The sequence below is a fragment of the Medicago truncatula genome, chromosome 7 (genome assembly GCF_003473485.1).
Source record: "Medicago truncatula cultivar Jemalong A17 chromosome 7, MtrunA17r5.0-ANR, whole genome shotgun sequence".
In the NCBI taxonomy this organism is placed as follows: domain Eukaryota; kingdom Viridiplantae; phylum Streptophyta; class Magnoliopsida; order Fabales; family Fabaceae; genus Medicago; species Medicago truncatula.
In genome coordinates this window covers 6,161,933-6,182,423 of record NC_053048.1, presented here as the reverse complement: position 1 = coordinate 6,182,423, position 20,491 = coordinate 6,161,933, and the positions used below count along the sequence as shown (strand labels likewise).

At 33.4% G+C, this 20,491-nt stretch overlaps 2 protein-coding genes across 2 annotated transcripts; one reads left to right on the top strand and one right to left on the bottom strand.

Moving 5' to 3' along the window:
* Nucleotides 1-1,087: 1,087 nt before the first annotated feature.
* On the top strand, nt 1,088-4,687 carry LOC25497637 (zinc finger protein CONSTANS-LIKE 2). Its single transcript, XM_013592260.3, has 2 exons — nt 1,088-2,053; nt 3,958-4,687. Exons 1-2 carry the CDS (start codon nt 1,208-1,210, stop codon nt 4,300-4,302), a joined length of 1,191 nt encoding a protein of 396 aa, XP_013447714.1. The 5' UTR covers nt 1,088-1,207; the 3' UTR covers nt 4,303-4,687.
* Nucleotides 4,688-14,962: 10,275 nt separating this feature from the next.
* On the bottom strand, nt 14,963-18,075 carry LOC25497635 (receptor-like protein kinase ANXUR2). The gene is made up of 3 exons (XM_013592258.3): nt 17,939-18,075; nt 15,921-16,605; nt 14,963-15,565 (listed from the first exon to the last, which is right to left on the bottom strand). The coding sequence occupies exons 2-3, from the start codon at nt 16,537-16,539 to the stop codon at nt 15,165-15,167; spliced, it is 1,020 nt and encodes a 339-aa protein (XP_013447712.1). The 5' UTR covers nt 16,540-16,605; nt 17,939-18,075; the 3' UTR covers nt 14,963-15,164.
* Nucleotides 18,076-20,491: the final 2,416 nt, after the last annotated feature.

The window sequence follows — 20,491 nt, the reverse complement described above, 5'->3', positions numbered from 1 at the left end:
ATTTTAAAAATGACATCATTAAATAGATAAAAAATAACTAAACTCTGTTGAAAAGAAAAGTTTTGTTTATATTTAAGATCAATAAATATGTATATTTGTTTAAATGTAGGATATCGTTCCCTTGTCATTTAGGTAAGCTCTAAAGTGTTATCCACCACATATTTTCTCCAATTCACAACTACAACTAATTTGAAGTCAAGATTGCTAGCCTACCACATAATAAAGGCTTAAAGAAGGAAAGAGTAGCACTTGCACATGGTCTTATCATATATATATCTTCATTTTTATAGCTGGAATTAAAGTCACCCCTCCAAGTTAATGAATTATGACTTTAAATTCTTAGTAGGGTATGGATCTCTCATCTATATTGGTGTGATGAAAGATCAATAATATAACATCTCAAATATCAAGTTAATTAGGATAATATATAACATCTCAAATATCAAGTTAATTAGGATAATTTATGCAGCAAAGCGTAACAATATAACAGAAGATAAACTAAATAAATCTAGTGGATGCATGAGCTATATTAGGCTGAGGTTAACCACTGCATATATATGATTTATCAGTACTTACGGAATTGAATAGGAAACACCTTATTATTGCAATTGCAGTCGCATATGTGGTTACGCTACAAACCTTTATATTGTGGTATAACGCAGATAAATATGGTTGATTCTGTCACAATTGCGATTGTAATGTTGTAAAGACTATAAAACTGTTATATTACAACCTCAATCGCGATTACGGCTCACATTTTAAAACCACGACGAGAAATTCAAAGGGTGAAACAAAGAAAAAAGAGATAAAAAAACACAAGAAAGACATCATAGGACAAATTTAACAAGCATATACTATAATATTATTTTTAACATGACATTTTAAGATATAAATAAACCATTATTAGTAGTTTTGTTTCTTCTACTCATGATTGTTAAGCACATTAAAAATTTACAATCTCAATCCTCTGACCCCAAAACTTGTCCCTACCACAAAGCATAGCCACCCACAAGATAGATAATGTCACAACTTTCCCACACCACTAGTTTTCTGCCACGTGTCATACACAGATTCTCTTTATACTCCCAACACCACCAAAAACAGCAAGAACAATCACTGCAAATACAAACTTCACCTATTTGAACTTCCTTAACACTGTCTGTCCAAAACTGACAAACAAACCATTCATCACTCCCTCTCTCCACAAATGTTGGAGCAAGATTTCCTCACCACCACCTCAGCCACAGCCACTGTAAGGTCTGCGGGAACGTGGGCACGAACATGTGACACGTGCCGCTCGGCCCCATGCGCGGTTTTCTGCCGCGCAGACTCGGCATATTTATGTGCCGCGTGTGATGCACGCATCCACGCGGCAAACCGTGTAGCCTCGAGGCACGAACGCGTCTGGGTCTGTGAGGCCTGCGAGCGTGCCCCGGCGGCTTTTCTTTGTAAAGCTGATGCTGCTTCTCTTTGCTCCACTTGTGATGCTGATATCCACTCTGCTAACCCTCTTGCAAGCCGCCACCAACGTGTCCCGATTCTTCCAATTTCCGGTTACCTATACGGTCCTCCGGCCACCCTTTTAGGTGCCGAAGATGAAGGCTTCGTCCGCGGTGGTTGTGAGGTGGAGGAAGAGGAGGATGAAGGTGTTGATCATGATATGGAAGATGAAAATGAAGCAGCTTCATGGCTTTTGTTGAATCCTCTAAAGAACAACAATAACAATAGTAACAACAACATTAGCAATGATCATAATCAAGTGGCTAATAATGGATATTTGTTTAGTGGAGAAGTTGATGAGTATTTGGACCTTGTTGATTGTAATTCTTGTGGTGGTGATGAAAACACTTTCACTACCAATAATACTCATCATCATGATGAGTATAGTCAACAACAACAACAACAAGATCATTATGGTGTTCCTCAAAAAAGCTATGTTGGTGATAGTGTTGTTCCTGTTCAACAACAGCAGGTACAGAATTTTCAACTTGGGTTGGAATTTGAGTCTTCCAAAGCTGGATTCAGTTACAATGGTGGTTCTATTAGTCAAAGTGTAAGATTTTTCAATTTTTTTTTTCTTCTTGTGTTTTTATTTGACTCATTGATTATTGTTTTCTTGTTTTGTTTGCAATTATTTGGAAAGGGTTGAAATTGGTGGCACTAGTTGAAAATTCATTTATGTAAATCTCAAATTAATCCAATTCAAGATCTTGAGCCTCATGAATTGGTACTGAGGAAGGGAGAAATTATTATTACTTAAAGTGAAAGTAATTGTCATTTTACAACTGTCTCCGACAATATTTAAAATTTGTCCTTTTAGATTATACTTTATAGGGTTAATGGTGTTTTACCCCCTGTAAAATTTTTTTTTTTTTGGAATACCTCATAATAGATCATAAAAAAACGAAAAAATTCTGCAAAAATAAAATAAAGTCGTTTTTTTATGACCTATTAGGGGGTATTCCAAATTTTCTTTTTTTTACAAGGGGGTAAATAAAAAAAAATATTTTACAGGGGAAAATAAAAAATGACCTATATTACAGGAGTAAAACACCATTAACCCTACTTTATAATATCAAACTCTTACTACTAAACTGAACAAATCTGTTTTTTTTTTATCGGCAAAATTTATTAATAACCAAGTCAGTGCATAATTTACAAATCTGTATTTGATGTTCATACTTTTGTGAATTTGAATTTGATATGCTTTGTGGTATATATCTTTTGAAATAGCAATTTCTTTGGCCTTCCACATGACTGACATACTATTTTCGCCATAGTTGGACTCAAAAGTTGTTAATTTGCATTTGGACTGATTTATCTCTACATAATCTGTTTCATAGACTAGATTGTTTGCCATTTTCAACAATTTAATAAAAACATGGTATTTCTTTTAATTCTTTTTGCAACTTTTAAACTCCGTTTAACTATAAAGCAAAAACACTTCTCGGATTAAGCGTGTCCCGGTATCAGACACATGTCATGTCTGACACCGACACATATAATTACACTGAATTATGTTATTTTCTCAAACTATTAGTGGTGTCGGCGTATCAGTGTCTAAATCGTGTCTGTGTCCATATAACTCTTTACCCTTTTTTCTTTACACTTTTTTCTTTAGTGGAAGGAATCTAAGGACCAAGTATCATGCTTTCTTGCTATGAGACGGTTCTAAGTTTGTTTTTCTCCAATATACATAAGATTTTTTTTCTTTTTCTATTTAATTTTCCAAGTATCAATTTTCAAGAATATTCCTAGAAGCCATTTACTAGTACAGAATAACAAGTACAAGCAGTGTTGAAGGCTTTCCATTTAGAATCTCGTATGTTTGCTAGCTCAAGTAGTGAAAATATTTATCTGTAAGGGAAATATTCTTCAATTTTCCACCTCCATAATCTAATTCCCCCCAAAATTGACTTATAAAGATGCTAGTTCTTTGTCAAGAAATTCCATTATTTGTGCAGTCAATTTCATTAGTTGTGGTTTTAGTTAGAATTTGCAGTGCAAATATAGAAACAAAACCTAGAATTAAGGGTATGACTCAGTTTACTGATAAGTGGACAGATCACTCGAGCGGGTGAGTTCATGGTTATTTTTTTTTAGAGTTCATGGATAATATTGTAAATTGAACCGCAATATTTAAACAAAGGTTACACTCTGAACCCTAAGCTTAGTAGAGATATACTATAGTTGCTCTGCAATAGGAGACGTAGACACAGTTGCTCGAACTCTGTAAACAAATATGACGTGTTCAATTCGTTTTTCGATTTTTTTTTTTTACTTTTAAATCAAAGATTGGTGTTCTTACCGATAAGAATGTCAATTATTGGTCTAATCAGTTTCATGAATATGGATATTAGTGCTACATGGAAAAATTATATTGAGTTTTAGTTTCAGAAACCTTTGATACCTCCTTTTTTTTATCACTAATATTTTTTCATTTTCTTTTCTTATCAGGTTTCAGTTTCATCAATGGATGTTGGTGTTGTACCAGAATCAACCATGACCTATTCAAGACCTCCAAAAGGAACAATTGACCTATTTTCAGGTCCTTCTATTCAAATGTCTTCCCATTTCTCTCCAATGGATAGAGAAGCAAGAGTCTTAAGGTACAGAGAGAAAAAGAAGACAAGAAAATTTGAGAAAACAATTAGGTATGCTTCAAGGAAAGCCTATGCAGAAACTCGACCGCGTATAAAAGGTCGATTCGCGAAGAGAACAGATGTAGAAGCTGAAGTTGATCAAATGTTTTCCACATCACTAATTACAGAAGTTGGATATGGAATTGTTCCCTCTTTCTGAAATGATACAAAACAAAATGGTCAGGGGACAAAGTGCACATTTGAATTGACGGTGAGTTTGACATAATCACCTCGTATCACCGTCAATTTTGTATAAGCTACATTTTGGAGCTTCAACAAAATTACTGTAATTTTGTCAAACAGACCGTGCTTTCAAATATACACTAAGGAGAAGGTTGAGAAACATGACCAACAGAAAATTGCAACCATGTTTTACTATTACCAAGTCTTTCTACTAATACTGTATTTTTGATATAATATTATTATTTGCAGTTGCACTAATTAGATATATGCTTTATTATCTTGTTTGTTGTCTTTTGAATGCGACTGTTATTTGTAAATACAGTCCTTATTTATTAAATTATTATTATTATTACTATAGTCAACATGTCTTGTGAAAAAAATTGTAATTTTTCTCCATTTGTATTCTGGTGTGTAATTTTTATAATAAATATATGGATTTTTCTATCATGTGCAAATTTGCACATGTTAAAAAGTTTAAAGCAGTAACTTCGTCTTAGAACTTGTGCATTCTATATTAAATATGTAGCTTTTTAATAAATAGTTGTAAAAAAATTACTATTTATTGATACAATATAGTATAAAGAGGATAATGGCCATCATATAGCTTTTGCATTTTATCCATGATTGTATTATGTTGGTTATCTTTTCTATGCACAATCGTTAACTAACTTTGAGGACCAAAATTCGTTAACTTCTCAATTGTCTTTTACTCCATCCGATCCCAAATTATAAGATTATTTTTTAAAAAAAAAGTGTTTGTCCCTCAATATAAGACCATTTACAATTTTCTAGATGCATTCATTGCTCTTTTCCATTAAGAGTGGTTTTGTAGTTGTTTTACACGTTTGTTTTTTGATGGTGGCCGGAATTCGAACCACAAATATTGCATATATTATGCATTATCCCTACCAACTGAGCTAAGCTCACGGGGACAATTGTTTTACACGTATCAAGACAACAAATCAATATTGTTACTTTTGATGCCAATATTTATGTTTTACCTACATTATCCTTAATTATTTATGATCTATTCCATCTATTTCTTTCTATGTAAACATAGCTAAGGGTGTTACGTGAGTGTAGTTCATTTGGTAGTTACCAAAGACATTATATGCATAGTTTGGGGTTCGAATTCTGAATTTTTCATTTCTCCGCATTTAAAAAGTGTGTGAATCTAGTTAGTATAAGTAGTCTATTTGAGATAAAAATGGATAAGGGTATTTTTAATAAATCAATAATTAAAAACGACACATAAATAAGAACAAAATTTTCGTTCAAATGTAATGGAGGGAGTATATGACAATACACATGTTTCTCTCCGCTATCCAAAACTCCGATTTTGAACTGTTGAATTGAAGATGCTTCATGTACAAGATAGGTTACATATTTCCATTAGCTCCTCAAACCTAGAAATTTATACAATTTTCATTCAAGTAACTGAGTTTACCGGGTATTGAAGAGTAAATTAGCATTTTGGTGTTCGAATTTGTTAAAGTCGGTCAATTTAGATTCTCAAATTTACAAAATAGCAATTTAGTCTTTTGAATTAAAGAATATCATGCAATTAGGTTTCTTAATCTAAATATATTTTTGATTAACATCCGTCAAAATCAATGAAAGAGATGCATATTGACTTAAATAGTCTCATGTTGCATCAAGATAAACATACAACATTTAAATTTTTAGTGCAAAATTTGGAAAAAATAGCTACATTGACCGAAATTGTTCAAGTTAAGTGACTAAATTGATCGATCCTTATAATTTCAAAGATTAAAATATTGATTTACTTGTGGATCGAAATATGGTTGATAAACAGTTAGAATCTGATTTGACTATGTATGAACAAAAGTTCAAAACAAAATCAATAGGATAGAAAGTTGAGATTAATAGATCATACCTATAATTCCTTAATCATTTCTTTGCTTTTATAACAAGAACAATTGCCAAAGCATATTAATCACATCTATGTTTCTTCTATTTCTCTTTATTTTGTTTTTTCACCCTACATCATTCCTCATCTTAAAATGGACCTACATCATCCAAAGATTATGAGAGCTTTTGTCATATTCTAAAAGAGGAAAAGAGTTTTTTTTTATAAATGATTTTTCTCATGGCCATATCTACTATAATACTTTTTTATATTTTGGAAAGTTATGCACATGCAATGGTGGATTTACCACATACACAATGTATGAACATACTTTTGAAACTTTAGCTTTAACCTTATTCATGATTAATCATTTTAGTTGACATATGATTTGATTGGGATAAAGGAAAAGAAAGTAAAGAAACAAATAAAGGATGATGCTCAATTATATCATGCATTTATGCTTTAAATATCATCTGAAATGAGTTACAAAACCCATGTAATACAAGACTTACTTTCAATGTGATGTGAGTTACAATAGAGGAATCAAATACGACCCTCTCCACCAATAGGTGAATATGTGATGTTTTGTCCCCTTCCTAATTGGTATATATTATTTTATACTGCAAACATGAAAAGTTCCCTTGCGCTTTTTGCCATCGTGGAAGTGAATCTATGGCAGAGTCATCCATGACGATGATTTTGTAATTTAAGTGTGAGTGATTAATCTCGTAACAGATAAAAATGGGCAAATGAAGGATATAAAAGAGATGTGATACGTTTACAACAATGCTAAATAATATATCATAGATGTGATCACGTATATGTTAGCAAGTAATTTACTATGTTAGTTTCTGGGATCGAACATGAGATCTTATACTTTAAACTTCTTCAACGTCTTTTAACTTACATATGGAACTACCTTTGTGTGACAAACTAATATGTCACCACAATCCCTAATTCTTTAAGATTTTGAATAAAGATATAGTCGAGAGTTGTCTTCATGGTCGATATTATTAGTATTTTGTTGCTCTCTAGAAACCCTAGCAGATGAAAAGGATGGTGATCATAAATTGTGAATCAAGTTGTGATGGCTTTGTGATCTTTTTTCTGGCTGGCATGGTCCATAAGTATTGGAATAATCAAAATCTGCAAAGCTATTGGTTGCTACACTTTTTTAGCTAGTGATAGAAGCCACTGGTCATTCCACATATCATGACTCCAACGCAAAGATACCAAAAGTGGCTGGAATATTCTGTTTATCTTAGTAAGTATCATCATATAAGTTGCATGAAAATATCCCCTAAAAAAAAAATTGCATGAAAATATTATCATATAAGTATAGACTACTCAGTAATGAAATCATTAATGTAATATTTTTTCTTTTTTCTAAGGAAATTGAAATAACATTGTTGGGTGGTGAACCCAGTTGGGTTGGTCCAGTGATATTGGTTTGGAACCTGGGAGTGTACTCCTCCTCAAGATTTCAAGTTCGATTATCTCTAGTGTCAATTTAGGTGGACTAATTTATCTGCTTAAATAAAAAATATTGTTGGGTGGTGCTCTTTTCAAAAATTTATTTTCGCAAACTCCTTATTGATAAAAAAAATTAAAGAACTCGTCAAGGGTGTGAGATGTTTGCAAAGATAAGATATCTTCGAATATATACAAGAAAAATACAGAAGAAATAATCTTGTGCTATAGTTTTACCCAAAGTCACATAGTGGTCCTATAAAGTGGATGTACTTTTTCACTTTTATGAAAGGTATGAGATAAAATGTAGAACCAAGTAGGAGAAATCGTGAAGGTTGTTGTGCATATATACTGGGATTGATAGATACCCTTTATATCAATACATGCACCCACCAAATTGATTACAAAGACAAAAAGAAAAGAAAGGCACAAGTTCCCTATCGATTTTCATTTCATTGCGAAATAATTTTTCATTCCATTCCATGAAAGGATCTAACGAGTGTGGCAAATACTAAAAAAGAGTAAATAACCAATTTTTTCCAATAATTTTTGAACTAATTGAAATTATAAAACATATAGTGTATTTTAACTAATAACTAGTATAGTGACCCGTGCCAAACACGGAAAATAAAAAACTTTTATGATCAAATGTATAGATTTTATACTATGTTATCTTAAAGTTATAAGTGTTGTTATAATTTAAATTTGATATGGAAAAAAAATATCATCTTAATTTTGTTAATTTTGTAAATATTTTGAAATATCTAAACATTGCACATAACGATTAAAGTATTTTGATTTACTATACTTATACTAATTATTTGTCGTATAAGACGTACTCATTATTAAACTTAGCATATGTAATATTTTTGCAAAAATACGCCAACGTACTGTATATTATTATTTGTTGACATAAAAGTAAAAAAATTGTATTTTTTTTTTTATATAATAGTGAGTGTCAAATGTATACATCTAGTCCGTGAATGCAAACGTTAAATTTTTTACGGGTGTGTATAAATATAGTTTGGGCTACAGAAACGCCGATTGTTATTTATTTTTATTTTTTACAAAACCAATGGTCTAATGTAAATATTGTATTTTAGGGTAACAACGATGTAAAAAAAAAGTTCCGCGTATTGTTATACCTGAAAAGTGCATCAATTAAAAGTCAAAGGTAAGAGGATCTGCTTATATAGAAATTGCATGTCCTGTAATGACTAGTACGCCTTACAAAGAAATTAAAAAAAACAACTTTCAATCAATACGCAACTTTAGTTTTCTAAATTATAGCAACAACAATTCTAAAACATAACCAATGATCATACTTTTTAAAAAACTTCACGATACACAACATATGTGGTTTCCTTGCAAACATTATTATCTTCATCCAAGATGAGCAGTTTCAAACCTTTTCTAGAAGTAACTTGAGAGACAGCGAAATAGAGTTGCCCATGCGTGAACACGGGCTTAGGAAGATAAACTCCCACTCGAGATAGAGATTGACCCGGACTTTTATTTATTGTCATTGCAAAACAAAGCGTCAATGGAAATTGTCTGCGCATGAATTTGAAGGGTAGTTCTGGATTACTCAGAATAAGATTCATCTTGGGAATGAATACCTTGGTACCTGCCCTTTTTTCTGTAATTACGGTAGCAGCTGTCGTGCTCTTCCCTAGATGTGTAACTGTCAGCCTCGTACCATTACGCAGTCCATTGGCCTGATCGATGTTTCTCATCAGCATAACTGGACATCCCACCTCTAGTTTCAACCGGTGATTTGGAATTCCAGAGCTCTTAATACCATTAAGGAATTTCGTTGTGAACCACTCGCTTTGGACATCATAATTTTCACCCGATCTACAAACAGAATCAGAGCTTAAATACTCTTTCTCTTCACCTGGAATCAGTGACATCATATATTCGTTAACATGCTCAACTGAGTCAAGTGTTGGTGCGAGTATTCCCCTTTCTTGGAAAAATAGCGGGTCACCAAGGTTATCATTCAAATCGAGATACACAAAGTCTATAAGTGACATCAACAGATTTGTTGTGTCCGATATGAGCAAATCTTCAGGAATTTCTACCTTCATTTCACCATTCTCATCTGAAGCGTTGTTGCCGTCTCCAATTCAGAGTATCCACTTGCCAAAGTTAGCAATTTCTTTCTGCTCTGCAGGTACCGAAGATGCACTCAATCTCATATTAATAGTAAGCCTCAACACATTAAAATAAACCCATATCTTTGATGAATTGATTGATGCATCAACAATATCCTGCCTCGTTCCTTTTCGGACAACAGGCAATATCTGCCTGAAATCACCACCTAAAACTACTATCATTCCACCAAATGGTTTAAACTCGTTTAGGGGATCATTCTTGGACATGATATCACACATTGATCGATCAACTGCCTCAAAACACCATCAGTGCATCATTGGAGCCTCATCCCAAATTAAACACACATTTAACGACTAAACTAACTTGCAAAAACACATTTCAAAATTGAGAGGCTTCCTCATACGCTTTTGTGACTTCTAGGGCGCAATCTTGGGAGCTACAAGATCATATTTTGAGAGATAGTGAGATATGTGGTATATATGGACTCGAATTTTGATAATGCTTTGGATGGTCTTCGCTGTACGATTCCAGATTTTGACATTAGTAGTTTTACTTGCAAGGACACCGTCCCTCCTAAAGCACAACATGTTTTGGCGAGTGCTCTTCTTAATAAAATTGGTCAAGATATAGAAGTTAAGTTTGACATGGCCACTAGACAGAAGGCAGTTTTAGGATGTTTGCAAGCAGCACATGCTCAAAATTTTCTTCTAGCTATCCCAATTGATGGGTTAGGTCAGCATATGTCACCAGTGGAGTACCGTACTATCCTTCGATATCGTCTTATGATTCCACTATTTCTTATTGATGAGGTGTGCCCTGTTTGTCGTAAGGCGTGTCTGGATACTTTTGGGGAGCATGCTGATGACAGTCCGTCATATCACATTTTTAGAGTCTTTTTAATTAAGTTTTTATTCTAATTTTATTAATTTAGTACTTAATTTAGAGTCATTTTAAATAAATTGTCGTTTTCTTGTTATTGAGTCAAAAAGAGTATTATTATTATTATTTTCATTGAGAGACTTGCTAGTAAGAAACATTGGTGAGTGGACTAAAAAAGAGTAGTGGGCTTGAGCAAAGGAAAATAAAAACGTAACATGCTTGTGAGAGAAGGAAGGCAACTAGGTTACAACACTTATATAAAAGAAGCCGCACAGCACAAGAACATCCATTCACGCTTTGGTACAGTAACCTAAAAGGAGCAGAATCACGTTTTGGGATTAGGATTATTTTGGGAACCAGCTACAGCAGCAACACGAGAGATAGAAGAAGGACTTCCATGATAAAAGAAAACTTCACGAGCGTAACATCTCTGTTTGTAATTTCTTTTATTCATGTTGTTTAATTTTCTAATTATGAGTAGCTAATTTCCTTGTTGATTAAGCCATGATGAACCTATTGTAATATATGAATCAGTAGTTGATACTCTTTTATTATTAATGTTATTCAGTCTTTATTCAGAATTACTTGTGTTCATTGTTTTCAAATAATTGCTTTGTATGACTATTAACCATAGCTTCGTGCAATTACATGAATTGATATTATGAATTGAATGACTGTTAACCCTAACTTTTAATCCTGAAATAGTAATCCTGTTTGATTCAACATAGGAACCTAGAGATAGGAAATTGAGGATCATGACTCATGAATTAACGTACTTTTATCGCTTCTGCGGTTATTCAATCGGTTTAAGAGATTAAAAGATTATAACTTAGGAAAGGGTTTTGAGTCAAGAGATTGATCAAAACTACTTAGTTAATTTGTCGTAAAGATTGAATAGTAATTAGTAATAAAGGGAGGTAAACTACTCATATAAAGCAATAACGGATTCATCGACATAATCATCCTTCTCGAATCATCTTTCAACAACTTTTATTTACTTTTTATGCACACAAACCTACTGCCTCAGGCACTTACAAAATTTACACATCCTAGATATTAACTTTATTGCTAAGTTGAGATTAACACAGTCCTCGTGGATATGAACTTATTTTATTACTTCGATAGTTTTAGTACACTTGCTAAAATATCTATCACATGCCGTGTTGGAACAAAATGTGTTTAGCAATAATAATCCTTAAGAGTTTTGATGATAACAAAGTATTAAAAATTGTCAATTGGATATGTTAATATTTGTTCAAGTGTACAGGACTATAGACAAAATTTGACATCTTAAAATGGTCTTGGAAGAACAAATAAAGAGCAAATACATCAACAAAAAGGGAAGCTTAAAGCATATGAAGAAAACTGCTCCTGAAGTTTGAAGTGCTCCTGAAGACAAAGTGCTCCTGAAGTGATGATGTCATCAGAAGCAAGTTCATCAGAAGCTGTGAATCACCAGAATGTTCATAAGAAGAAGAACATAAATAAAATAACAAAAAAGTAAAAGAAAGAACTTTTATTAAAGAAGACGATTGTCACTATTGAATTCCAAAAACAAAAGATAAATTGTTGTGATAGCTAGCTACTCTATTTATAGTTTACAATGACTTAAGCCCTAAGAAATATAACACTAGAATGTTCCACAAGAAACCATGGGCTTTTAGGTCAGAAGTAAACTAATAGGTAGCTTGTCCGGGAAGCAGAAAAGCAGCAAAAGAGATTTTGAAGGCTGAAACGGCCGTGTGGCTGATGGCACGGGCCGTGCCAGCTCTCTGACTTGGGGGTGTCATGTTTTTGCACCGAATCTTCGTATTTTCATCCCGAATCAGCTCCAAACCCCTTTCTTTTGCTCCAAGACTCAATTTTTAGAATATTTGTTCCTGAAATTAAATAACTTACAATTGAAGTAAAATAATTCTAAAAAGGAAATAAACTTAAATAAAATAAACTCAAATATAAATAAAACAGACTCAAATATTATATTAAAAACACTAATTATTGACTCATCACTTGTGCGGTTGTTCTAGCCTTGATGTGGACGGTCTCCCAAGCTCCCTCATGACCCAACACTGTGAACTTTCTGATTGACCCACTAGATAGAAGATCGACACATAGGCCTGCGGATGTTATGGTGTACGAATGGGTTGGAGGAAAACATGCATGTGTGGACTTGACTGGGGTTTCACCACTTGTGGGTTTAGGGGTCGAGGCTTTTACGGCAGGACAGGAAGCCCTAAAAGCTGCATCAAGCAAAGTGCAAACATGACAATGCGTGTTATGACAATCAACATGTTTTTATACCATTTACTTTTGACACTTTCGGCATCCTAGCACCAGAGGTTGTTGACCTTCTACATAGAGTCGAAAGGGTTATGCATAGCAATGTTATGTCTCCTAGGTCTATGGATGTTGTGTTTACGAGGATTGGTTTTGCCATCGAAAAAGGTCTTACGGCGCAGCTTGTTACCTGCTTGCCTCCTATTCATGTGTAAGAAATATTGATAGTTAATAGAAGAAAAAGTATATTATGAAATGTTATTGTAATTTTGATACATCTAAAATGACATTTTTTTTTAATGATTCTTTGATTTTCATATTTTAATATATCCCTTCCCTCCAACCAAAACCCTCAATCCAACATAACTAAATATTAGCGTTATGATACTGCTCACAAAATAAATGTTATGCTTATGAAAGTTTTCTGCCTTTTTGGAGGATATTCTTAGTGGATGACCCACCGACGGTGTGTGAGAGTTTGTGACATGTTTAACCAAAATAGAAGATCTCTTCGAATATTATGAAAGAAAAATACAGGAGAATTAAGCTTGTGATGCCTAAAGTGGCTGCACTTTTTCACTTTTATGAAAGGCATGAGAAAAAAAACTAGTGAAGGTTATTTTTGCATATTTGACCTGTATGTCACACACTTCACTGCCTTTCAGATGTGATGAGCTTCAGACAGGTAGACAAATTGATTGTAAAGACAAAAAACTGACTCCTTATCAATTTGTTATTTTACTTTCTTTGAGAAATAAATTTTCATTTCATGAAACAATCCAGCCTTACTTCAAGAAAATAAATCCAGCATGAGAAATAAATTTTCATTTCATGGAAGAAAAAAAAAGATGTTTGGTCACTGACAAGTAACTTACTTGTCAGTGACCAAACATTTTTTTTTTGAGAGGCAGTAACCACATCTTGGATGTCTTAGAAAAATAAATTTTCTATCACTCACCCAAATTCTAGGATTGTATATATATAATCACCCAATTACATGTTTGGTTCATAAACTACTGTCTTTTTTTTTTAAAATATTATTATTGCATTTTCTTGTTGCAATTCAATTACATATATTTATTTTAAATATCTAATCCAAAAAGAATAAGAGATTCTACTTGAGCTAGTAGCACCAATTAGGATAAGATATTTTAAAAATCCAAAAGCTTGTTAGAGCAGAAGATTCAAAGACAAAAGAATTAGATCTACCATTAAAATTTGAGTAATTTCGAAAAGGTTGTTAATTTGGAAATGGTGTAGATAGGTTGTTGCTAACACTTTTACCATAGGCTTAGGTTTCATTTTAAAATTCTATAATCAATTGATTGAATTCATATGGTTAGTGAATGAGTTTCAAATATGGATAAATCATTCAAAAGAATTTGAGTTGATGAAATCCTAATGAAATAATCTTTAATAGAACTTTACTTATTTTTAGATTGAACTTCAAATTATCGACATTCAATTCTCCTAAAAATTAGAGGGTTGAGACCAAAAGTAAAACAAAATTTTATGTCCTATTGCTAAAATATTTACTACAAATCATGATAATGCTTTCAAGAATGAAATAAAAGGTTCTTCATGAAAGAATTGTTTACAACTTTCAACTTCAAAAAGAAAACATGTTACTGGCCCCAAAAGCAGTGTTCTAACCATGACCAAATATGTTGCTTTAAGATCCATAAACTCTAGCTGAGAAGACCCAACTTCAGTGTGTATATCGTTTCTACACTTGTAAAAAAGCTAGGGCATGGACAGAAGAAAAGTTCCAAAAGTGATGGAAATTTGGGGTTTGGACTCCCTCAATTTTGCGTTTCACTCGTTTTTTCTCACGCTACAATCTCAACCATTAAATTATTTCATCTATCCTTTTTTAAATAATTTATGCGGCTTTTCTGTCGCAAAGAGAATGATATTTTATGAAATTATACCTATTAACCTTTGATGTATTTTCTTTATTATAAACTAGTGAAAAGACCGACACATAATGTATGTTTATCCGATTTTCTATCGCGCTTAATTGTTTATAGAAAGTGATATAAATTTTGGCATATATTATGATAAAATATTATTGTCAAATAAGATTAAAATAGTTTTCCTTTTGCAGTAATAATTTTTTCATCCAGAGAATGATAACCTTTTGATCCAGAGAATTGTATTTGGCAACCACAAGCCAAAGAACTATCATCTGTACATTTTCAACCCAAATGGGAGCTTACTCAAGTTCAACCTCCATTCATTTTCCCATCATCTGTTTCCTCCTGCAGTGCTAGAGCATGCTCGAGTTCAACCTCAACCTCGCCCATTGCTGGTCTTTCGTTTGGGTCTATATTCAAGCATTTTTTCATGACATCCATGAACACCTTCAAACACCACGGCGCAATCAATCTCATGAGAATGGGATCAATAATCTCATAAGCTGCAAACCTCTCCAAAAATTTAGCTACTTCATTCGGCCGTTCTAAAAATATATTTGGATTATCTAATACGTTCATCTTATCAAAGATGGTATATTTGTAGTTTGTACATACTGCTTCAAGTAGAACCATACCAAAGGAGTAAACATCACATTTATCTGTGAAAGTATTGGTTCGGACATACTCTGGTGCCATGTAAAACAATGTACCTATCAACAAAACCAAAGCATATATGGTAAAATGTTCGATTTTTATCACTATTATTGAAAAAACTTTAGTCTAACATTAAAAGAGATCAGAGTATCATACTTGAAAATAGTTAATGAAGAGTGGTACCTAGACATTATAAACTGATAAAATAAAAACATACTCCATACACCAAGTTCAATAGTATTGGGCGTGAGAACGTTTTATTAGAAAAACTCAAATTCTATATTTAAAATAGACAAGACTTGGAAGAGTTTATAAAAAGTGACATTTTTCATCATAGAAATGATACAACAGTTTCTACTCGAAGTGCATAACTCATTTGAGTATTCGCTAAAATAAAATGAAAGAAATTACCGATAAGGGTGTCAACTTTAACTGGTTTTGGATTTGACTTAGAAAGCTTCCCTTGTAAAGAAAATCCAAGATGTGAGAGTTTTGGTACCATATTCTTATCTAAAAGAATGGTTTGAGGTTTTATGTCACAATGAAAAACCGTGCGCTTTGTTCCAGTGTGAAGGTAGTGTAGTCCCTTAGCAGCTCCGATGCATATTTCAAGCCTTTTCTTCCATGAGAGTGATTCCATATTCCTTGAACGTAACTGATCATACAAAGATCCATTTAACATGTACTCATACACAAGAATTTTCTCATCTTTATGATCACAGAATCCTATAAAAGACCTCAAATTCGGGTGATGAAGCTTACTGTGGAGTTCAATTTCCTTCTTGAACTTCCATTCGTCGGATAAATTTCTCATCCGCTTCACTTCTATTGGATACTCAGTTTCACCACTATGTTTGAGATAACCTTTGTACACTATACTGAATAGTGATTTTCTAATTTTTCGATCTTCAGCGAAGTTATTGGTTGATTTCCTAAGTTCTTCAAGAGAAAATTGATGACATAGCTCTTCTATAACTGTTGGACATTTTTTATTGGATGAACTTTCATGCTTCGAATATTTTACAAACATCTTTCCCCACACGAGAGTTTTGTTTGATAATCAAGGTTCAGATTCAGGTGTACAGAAGAACCAAGCCTACATTGAATGATTCATGAAACATGAATGCCTATTAGAGAAGAAGGGGTGGTGGTAAATGCATCATATAGTTGCACAAAAAGAAGTAAAACAAGGGAAAAAAATGTTGGAAAAAAACGTTATGGTAATGAGTTAATGCATCATTATACTTTGAATGTGGATGAAACTTTGTGTTGGTGGAAGAGTAAGTGAGGTTTTATTTTTATTTGAAGTAACTTGCTACTAGCATTATGTTAATCCTACGTCTGCCGGGCCAGATAACTCGCAACATTTGAACGGTACTGAACGTGGGTTTAGTCGGGTGGATTGGTTCCAGAAACCCCTATGGAAGTGCAGCCCCATCCTATTCTAAGTAAAGTGGTGCAAGATGATACTGCGGCAATTCACCAATTTATGAAATCTACGGCAGGTTACTCTGTAGGTTACTGTGGTTTAACCTATTTTTGCATTCTGTGACAGATTACAAGATTAAACAGTGCAATTTTCAGCAAGTAAAAAGGAACGACTTGAACGGCTTTTACATGTCATTGATGTCGATCTTAACTAACAAGATATCTTTGTTCTTGATACTTCTGCCAAATTTTTCAATGAGAATTCACCACTCAAATGAAAACCAAAGACAAGCCATTTTAATGATGAAAAAAGAAAGAAAGGAGAAGAATAATATCGAAGTGTTTTTCAATTATATATAAATTACAAGACACTGTAACTACATTTACGGCTAATTATAAACTTGAATCCTTTCTCCTCTATTCCAAACAGCTCAACATAAGTTTTAATTCAATTTCTGAATAATCTGCCTAGCCACCCAATTTGTTTTCTTGCCTTGATAAGTTCAAGCACCTACCTATTTTTCTATGACCATGTTTCTGGGTCAAGTATCCATCAGTTTTATCGATAACTAATGTCTGCCGGAGAACCTATCTGTCCATTTATAGTGTGATTTACCCTCTTGGTATTTTTTTTTCATACACAAGACTCGAACACTTGAGACCTTCAATTTTTTATTTTATCCACAAGACTCGAACTCGAGATCTTCAAGTATTTTTTTTAGTTTATACCGTCAGCAACTTTTGTGGATGAGGTGTAATTCTATGCAGTTCATGGTATTTATGGTTTTTTATATTATTGGTTTGGTATGACAGTAATTCAACACATCTTCTAACTGTAACCGTACTAGAGTCACAAAATTGAAGATCATTTCAAACTAAGAACCTAAAATTATTGAATATTTACATGATCCATCCAACAAAAAGAATTTGGTTCTGAACAATTAATGAAAGATTTATCGATTAAAATACATTAATTAATTAATTAAAATAGCTTCTGTTACCTCGATAATCCCTTGATCAGCAGCACTAACTAGAAATGCATGATTCTTCAAGCAAAATGGACAAATGCAGAAACGAAGAAGCTTCAATTTTCTACTTTGACTTAATTTTTTTACTCCTACTTCAATCAAGTGGTACCATTTTTTAATTAGCCTCTGTTTTGTCTGTAGTTAGAAGGGGTCTATTCTTGAAGTATGTTGTTAAAATACTTTATTACAAGAAATAAAAACTATAAAAAAAATTGTAAGCTTGTTAGAATATTATTCTCAATTATAAAGGCTTGTGTCTATATTTTAATATGATCTTCTCTCTAAAGCTCTAAAACTCTTTGCATTAGACTCTATTTTAAATTGTTAGGGCGTATTTATACCTAACACTAATTATTTTGTTAGTCGAAATCGTTAGATAGGCAATTAGATGATAATGCTAGTTTCTCCCCAGTCGATGGAAGGTTAGGCAAAGAAAATATCAGTTGAACAAGGGTCAAATGATTCGTTCTCGAGTCTAATGACAAGTATGTGAGTATAGAATTTGGACAGTGAGACACTATACCCACACTCCCTATATATAGTGTCACTAACAACAAAGAGCGATTAGCAACTGATAAGTGCCAAAATTTGGGATTTTCTTTTTTTTGTTTTTGTATTTTAAGGTATTAAGTAACTTATTTTGCAAGAAACCTTATGAAAAACCTCCCTTTTGTGTAAATGTTAGACAGAGGGGTCATTAATAAATTATTTGCACTTTCAACCTATTCCCAGAGAGTAGGCGTCTTGCAACAAGACAAATTTGCCGCAGCACATCTCATTTCGCCTGGTGAACAATGACAGTTTAGGGAATTACGTGGATGTGCTGACAAAGACTTCAAGGTGAAGAAACGTCGATTTGCTTGACAAGCAAGCAACTCGCCAGTGAAAATATACCTTTTTTAGAATTTAGAAATAGACGACTTCAACTTCACTTTTTGGGATTAAAAGTCAAATCAAATTTTAAATGTTGAACTATTTGTAGAACTAAAGATATAATTAATGAATTAGGGAATTATACATCTTTTGACAAACTATATCAAACAAAACTTCTAACAATACATTTCAATCGCCCAACTTAGAAGCAACACTAACTAATCACTCCAATATTCATCATATAGTAAGATATTTCAACTCAGCCACAGATCTTTCTGTTAGTGTTTGGTACATGTTTTCTCATGGCTACATCATCAATTGGAGGTGATCTTTATGTAAGTGATTGAGTCATGTTTTCTCATTGGTACAGCATCAACTGGAGGTGCTTTTTCAGCAGCATTCGGCATTCAATTGGTTGAGGTTGTATCTTGTTAGCAGCAGACGTGGGAGATTTTGGAGTAGCATTGGATTCTCATATACCTTTTAATATATATTTTATGGTTTTGTAATTTTGATAGTTTCGTGCTTCAACTGTATCGGTTTTTGGAATGGTGGTTTTTGTGGATTTGGTCGCTGCTGCCTAAACATTTTTTTGCAGTTGTAATTCATTTTGTTACTTCACAAGACATAACCTTAAACAAATGGAAGATCTAACACGACAATAGACTAATCATTTATCTCTTGCTTACAACTTCTTAGATTATGAGGTACTATCTACCGATGCATTACCAATTACTATGAAATCATCTAAAATGTATAAACCATTCATCTTAGACCCTTTAACTGTAATGAATGCATCATGCAAAATTTGACAAACTCCATGCTCAATTTTAGTGCAATAACCTATACTATCTAACATGCTTAGGAAAATTAAATTTCGTTCAAGTTCGGGAACAAACGTCACATCCGTTAGAAGGAATTCACGACCATCAAACATCTTTAGACGAACGGGTCCCATGCCTTGGACTTTGCAAGTTTTGTTATTTCCGAGTCGAACAACTCCTCCTTCTTTTAGAGCCAAAGTCTCAAAATATTTCTTCCTAGGACACATGTGAAAAAACACCCCGAGTCCAAAACCCACCTCTTCTCCGGTTCCCAACTTGTGACCACTAATGCACCCGCACTCTCATAACCATCTTCATTAGACGTCACCACAGTTTGAACGGAAGAACCACCACTGCCCCCTTTGTCCAGACAATCCTTGTTGAAGTCACCGGGCTTATGACAAAGAAAGCATTGTAACAATGATTTGTCAAGCCCCTTGGACTTAGAGTTGGACCTCAATTTCGTCTTGCCTTTTCCTTTATGCTCACTCCTTCCCCTTGCAACATTCAAGCCTTCACCACCCTCATCAACCTTCAAGTCCTTGAACTTGGTCAATTCCTTGGTTCTCAAAGCCGCTTGTACCTCCTCCAAAGTAGTGGTGCCCTCCTTTTCCATAAAGGATGGTATCCTTGAAATGCTCAAAAGACATTGGCAATGAACAAAGTAGCAACAAAGCCTTATCCTCATCTTCCATATTAACTTCAATGTCGGTTAAATCATCAAGAATTTTATTAAATTCCATCAATTGCTCTGAGATTGATTTAGACTCCACCATCTTGAATGAGTAGAGTTGTTGTTTCAAGAGTTTCCTATGAGTCAACGATTTTG

Coding starts and splice junctions, on each gene's coding strand:
- LOC25497637 (XM_013592260.3), top strand. CDS start 1,208: ATGTTGGAGCAAGATTTCCTCACCACCACCTCAGCCACAGCCACTGTA. Junction 2,054..3,957: donor GTGGTTCTATTAGTCAAAGT/GTAAGATTTTTC, acceptor TTTTCTTATCAG/GTTTCAGTTTCATCAATGGA.
- LOC25497635 (XM_013592258.3), bottom strand. CDS start 16,539: ATGTTTGTAAAATATTCGAAGCATGAAAGTTCATCCAATAAAAAATGT. Junction 15,566..15,920: donor TAAAGTTGACACCCTTATCG/GTAATTTCTTTC, acceptor TTTTGTTGATAG/GTACATTGTTTTACATGGCA.